A 5,960-nucleotide genomic window follows, 5' to 3' on the forward strand; every position below is an offset into this window, starting at 1 on the left:
TCCAGTGGTAAAAAATTATAGTGTAATTTTTCAAAACAATATAATATTAATGAAAATAAGTTAATACGCATTTTGATACCTTGAAACTGTCTTATAATTATATCATTATCAATATTGTTAAATAGATTTTGCTACTTGTATAAATTTGTTTACCATTTCATTTATAGACGTTAAGATAATGGCGAGTAAATCAAATTAGATGTAGGAAGTAAATGAATTGAAATAAAATTCACATTTAATTTAGAAAGTAAATGAAATTTAAGTTTAAAGCGAAAGTAATTTGAATGTAATTCAAATTATATTTAATCTGTAACGTTTTAAAAAATTTTGACATCATTTTCCATGTAAAATTTTCTAATAAAATGATGTAAATTATATTGAAAAATTTATCGTGCAAAAATAATAAATATTAATGAAATAATTGAATTTTTAAAGAGAAGATGAGTCAAACACCTATTTTAGTACGTTCGTTTGACGCATATTTAACTACTTTCAACATCCGTTTGGACCATTCAATATGACTACGATGTAGTTCTCGAAAAAAGCTTCTTAATGATAGACAATTTGTGGATTTGGATGGTATACGATCATTGGAAAATTTTAAAAGTTGACATATTATCGAAATATTAATTTGGAACAGCCTAATATGATGCATCGTAACTTTTGCTAAGGTTGATCATTTTGCTTGCCATTCAGAAGCGAAAAACTAGGCAATGAGCATTTTGAAATGATAGTAAGAATACAATATTTCGACTTCATTTGATATGTGTTAAAATAGGTCATAAATGGGTTAAAAACACCCATGTCGGTCCACTCGTGTCTAAAACCTTAAACTAATTTAAATTTAGTGTTTAGCATGTACATGTATGATTCATTAACAAAACCAATTGATAATAAGTTGATACAAGGTTTACAATCAGCGATCATACCATTCGCACAAATTTTTTAATAGTTTGAGAAGAAGATATTTTTCTTGAATGTGAAAGGTACTTTAGATTAGTTAGCATATGCAATTTTGAATTGCATGTGAAGAGGTTAATGATATAGTACTTGTAAAATGAATAAATTTGATGGAAATTAATGTGAAAGAGACATGTCCAAATTTATACAGTATCTACATTGATCTAGCTATGGCACTATGTTAAAGTCAGTCAATTAGCAACAAACAGAAATATTGTTCAGGTTTGTATTTGAAGAAAATATTTTCTCGGAATAATTAAATTCTGAGTCAAATAGTTCGAAACAAATTGAACCACACATGATTAATACCCCTAACGATGTGCATTTTGTTGTTTTTGAGGATATCTCACCAGTTGTCCCTCTGTGGGGATGAATGTAATAGGAGAATTAACTGATTACCAATCAAGTCCCGTAATTATAGAATTGACAACTTTTACTTTAAGTGACGCGAGTAGATGTTTTTGGCTAAGCTATCGAGCATGCTCCGCTTGATCCACAGCAAAGCTATCAACATCCATTTGGCTTGATTATCCCTCATCTTCTACAATCCCATTTCAAACCTCTCGTGTACATATCTGTCCCACCCTCAAATCTTGAATGAATTAAAACTTAATTAAACTTTTATCATACATAGAGTCAATGTAAATCAAGTGGAACAAACGATAAGATTTTATTAGTAACTTGACGAACTAAGTTAATCAATCATAACAGAGAGAACAAAAATATTCCATGACTTGATAGTAAAGTGACAATTCTTCTGAGAACAAAGTGCACATCACATCAAGCCACATTTTTACCCTCTCATTGAAAATTACGAGAATTAAACATAATCTATCTTTTTTACTACTTGACATCATAACTGGGAGGTAATTAAACTGTGAATTATATGAATTAAGCTGCACAAACAATGAGCGAAGGTGAATCCAGCTGCACTTTCACTGGTCTACAGGGTTCCATTTCCAAAGCTATTGCACAATTTTCTTCATCCTTTTTCTCCTCTTGGGCACTGGTCTTTTCTTCTTTAAAATCTCTACAGGATTCTGAATCAGCTGGATGAACTTCTGGGGTTCCTAGAAGTATAATGTTCTTCACATGTTCTGGTAATTTTTTCTCTTCTATAACTGGCTTCGAGTTCCTATAGATCCCATAAAGTAACATCTGAACAAGTCCCAACCCGAATCCAAGAACATTGGGGAGCTACATATCGAGAGAAAGATAAAAGATAAAACTAAAGTTAATTTTATATAGCAAGGATTGAATCTGATGAAAATTAAATTATAATTTTTAACTTACTGCAATACACAAATCTTTGAGAAGTACACCATAGGCAAACCACATGACTGCATTTAGTGTCAAGAAAAATGACAAGAAGAATGGCATGAATTCTACACTTTTAGTTCTGACGACTTGAAGCTGTTTAAAACAAAAAAACATGAGGAAAAATTATTAGAATTAAAATTAAATTTTATGGATAAAAAAAAAAAAAAAAAAACCATGTTTACATGAGCACTCTTAGTTCAATTAAGCTACTTATACATTCATTTTGTACATCTTGATTAATATTCCATGATGTGTAAAAAATCTGGCCATTGACTTGAATAACACATTCAAATAAGTGGCTAGATTACCTGCTACAACATGGAATGGCCACAAAACTGTCAATAAAAAATCTAAGTATAGCAAAATTGTTCTTAATTACCGTAATGCTTAATGGTGCTGCAAACACACTGACGGAGACAGCCACGGAAATCCATCCAACCACCCGAATGCGAGTTTCGCCATCGAAGATGAAGAATGAGGCAAGAAAAATCAAGGCGAACAACGCAACATCCACAAGGCCTAATATTTTGATTGTGCGGTTCTGCAAAAACGAAATTAATTAAAAATTAGTAATTAAATACATTAAACCCTTATTTGAACCTCATTCTTGCAAAAAATGCATTTTTAAATAATGTATTGATAAAAAATGTGTGGTTAAATATTAAAAAAAAGTCATGAATTTCGTGTAAGATTATTTTATTAAAAAATGTGTGGTTGAAGTGATGTCAAATCGCTGTTGAAAAATATATTTTGATGGAAAAAATGAGACTCAAACAAGGGCTAAAAGTAATTAAGAAGGATATACACGACCGATCTATTAAGCACAAGTAATAGGCTTATGCTAAGCACTTGGATGATATGACACACTACAATAGATGGTAGGAGATTATGATTGCTTACAAAACTGATTACACCACTTATTGTAGTGTATCACGTCATTTTGGTGCGTAGCTTATACCGATGCTTACGAGATTATATATGCAGTTCACTTACTCTAATATTTTTGGATGCGTACGAAATGTACAAAGCGATATAAATTGTTTCTATAACACATCCAAAGGAGTTGATAGATATAAGCAGAAGGGCATTTCCCTTCAAGAATGCGTAGTACATCCATAGCAAAGACGAAAAGAGTGCCACGATATATGGTAAAGCATGGAATCTCATCGTCGATTTTTCTCTATATATCCTTATGAACGTAGGCCTGAAAATCAAATTGATATGCATCCTCTAAATACTTCAAATATTATGATTTAAAATTTTCTTTTTTAGTTATAGAAATTAATAAATGGTGAAATACTTACAAAGGTGCAAGATAAACACATATAGATATGAGGTTTCCTGAAAAGAAAAAAATGGAAATTTCCATCAGTATGATACGCATGTAACTAAAAGAAAAATCAGTCATATTTTTCTCTCATTCAATGCCTGAAGCATAATATATTGATTGTCATAGTCCAAATGGGATTTTGTGAATAAAGAAAAAAGGATAAGAAAATAGTTTTACCACCTCGTCTAAAAGAGATGAACATTTATTCATTTAAATCTAAAAAAAAAGTTATTAAAAAAAGGTTGATTTGCCTTAATAACGAGAAAAACTTCGGTGGGGCGATCGCACTGCCACCTTCGGTGGGACGGTCGCACAAGGTGGCGGTGCGATTGCCTGTTAGGATGTGCCACCTCGATGGGTGGCCTAAACACCTCGGGGGTGTGTGGTGGTGGCACCTCGACATCGATGGTGCCCCCACCAAAGATTTAGTCCTTAATGACCCATGGAACCACCTAGTCATTTAAAAATGAGAAAAAGATTTTGGCTTGTTAAAGTTTTTCAAATAATTACAAGGAAACAAAATAAATAAATAAATTATCGGAGAAGCAAACAATTGAACTACTTGGTTTCAAAGCCTAAGCTTTAAAAAAAATAATTTTGTCTTGTTGAAGCTGTTCGAGTAATTACGAGGAAACCAAAAGAATGACGAAAAATTAGAGATTGAACCACCTCGTTTCAAAACTTAAACTTTTTTTTTCCTCTTAAAAAAGCATAGAACGTTTAGTTTACTTAATTTAAACAGAATCAGTGAAGCAAATGAGTGATTTAAAAATGTTTCGGACAATTACAAAGTATCAATGAACAGAAGAGCATGAAAGAAAGGGACTAGAAAATTATAATATATATTTTACCTAAGATACCAAAAACAAACGTCCATTGGTGGTGAACCGCCATTTCTGATACTCAATAAATTCTTAAACCTCTCTCTCTCTCTCTCTGAATTTCAAGTATTTAAAGCCGAAGGGTCTCTATGAAACCCTCTCTTTCTCTCTCTCTCTATGGCTACTCTCAAAATTTCATGTAGGATGGGAATGAAGTATGGAGAGAATGATATTTATATTGGGGAGAGAGAGAGAGAGAGAGGGTGCGCATTACACTAGTCTATTTTGCATGACTAGTGGATTCATAGTAGGTGGCGTACAATAAAATCATTCACCAAGCTACGTATGTTTCTCTCCCTCACGTGTCCCTTGCACTTGCGGGCATGAATTAGCTACGAATTCGCATTATTTGCAATTTGGACTGTGCATTTTTTTGTTCAGTTACCCCGTCTGTATCCAATGAATGGTCGAGATGGAATTTAATTTGGATTTTGAGGGTTAAAATTAGACAAGATTACGACGGGATAACCAGATTAAATATAACAAATAAACTTATCGAAATTAAATGATTGCGTATACTAAAGAGCGCCTAGTTTCTCGAGATGTATCATGGCTATGATTCGATTATAGTACTAGTATATCATTTTTTTTAATGAAAAAACCCGTAACCGCTGTCTTTTGGATGTGCACTGGGTAAACCCTCGGGCTAATGCAATAGCCTGCAAACCATGTCAGCCAGGTAAACCACACTAGGCAAGTTCGGTGCGGCAGGCTCGACTGAGAAAGTGTTGGTAGGGGGATATCGAACTCGTGATTAAAAGCCTTTGCGGTCACATACTCTACCAACTCAGCCACCCCATGAGAGCTAGAACTGGTATATCTTTATACTACACGTGACTGCGAAAATACAACTAATCAAATAAAATATTAAATGAAATGACGAGATACAATATCGTTGAGAGCATCCAATTTCTCTAAACAGATGAATGACACACATGATCTATTTTCCCCGTTGATGGCTACCATTCAACTATAATACTAGTCCTTTAGACAGTATTCAACACAACAATGACTGGAAAACTGGATCCAATATAAAATTAGAACGAGTGGTTGAATACCGTCATGACCATCCAATTTCTCAAGACGAATGATCGATCCATGATCATTTTGGACCTTGATGGCTATGGTTCGATTTCATTAGTACATCTTTAGAAAATACTAGGTTACTGTGATAGGAGAATCAGATCAAAGATGAAATTAAACAAAATGACATGATCGCGTGTTGTTGAAAACACACAATTTCTCAAGACGTATGGCTGCATACATGATCCATTTTTGACTTTGACGGCTATGGTTCAATTATACTAGTGCATTTTCGGACAGTATTGGAATTGACTGTAACAAGATAACTGGTCAAATATAAACTAAAACAAACAAGCATGACTGAGTATCACTAAGAGCGCCTAATTTCTCTAGACAAATGACCAATATACACGATCTATTTTCTTATTATTATTTTAATGAATAGA

General features: G+C 33.0%; 1 protein-coding gene across 1 annotated transcript; it reads right to left on the reverse strand.

Moving 5' to 3' along the window:
- Nucleotides 1-1,666: 1,666 nt before the first annotated feature.
- On the reverse strand, nt 1,667-4,647 carry LOC111396105 (bidirectional sugar transporter N3-like). The gene is made up of 6 exons (XM_023022397.1): nt 4,462-4,647; nt 3,585-3,621; nt 3,274-3,484; nt 2,660-2,821; nt 2,254-2,373; nt 1,667-2,157 (listed from the first exon to the last, which is right to left on the reverse strand). The coding sequence occupies exons 1-6, from the start codon at nt 4,502-4,504 to the stop codon at nt 1,852-1,854; spliced, it is 879 nt and encodes a 292-aa protein (XP_022878165.1). The 5' UTR covers nt 4,505-4,647; the 3' UTR covers nt 1,667-1,851.
- Nucleotides 4,648-5,960: the final 1,313 nt, after the last annotated feature.

Source organism: Olea europaea, chromosome 6, assembly GCF_002742605.1.
Source record: "Olea europaea var. sylvestris chromosome 6, O_europaea_v1, whole genome shotgun sequence".
NCBI lineage: Eukaryota > Viridiplantae > Streptophyta > Magnoliopsida > Lamiales > Oleaceae > Olea > Olea europaea.

What these genes read in the sequence shown, in the direction of transcription:
- LOC111396105 (XM_023022397.1), bottom strand. Translation starts at nt 4,504, where the DNA reads ATGGCGGTTCACCACCAATGGACGTTTGTTTTTGGTATCTTAG. An exon ending in GTTTGTTTTTGGTATCTTAG is followed by an intron (nt 3,622 to 4,461) that starts GTAAAATATATA and finishes TTTTCTTTTCAG; the next exon opens with GAAACCTCATATCTATATGT. An exon ending in CAGCACCATTAAGCATTACG is followed by an intron (nt 2,374 to 2,659) that starts GTAATTAAGAAC and finishes TGTTTTAAACAG; the next exon opens with CTTCAAGTCGTCAGAACTAA.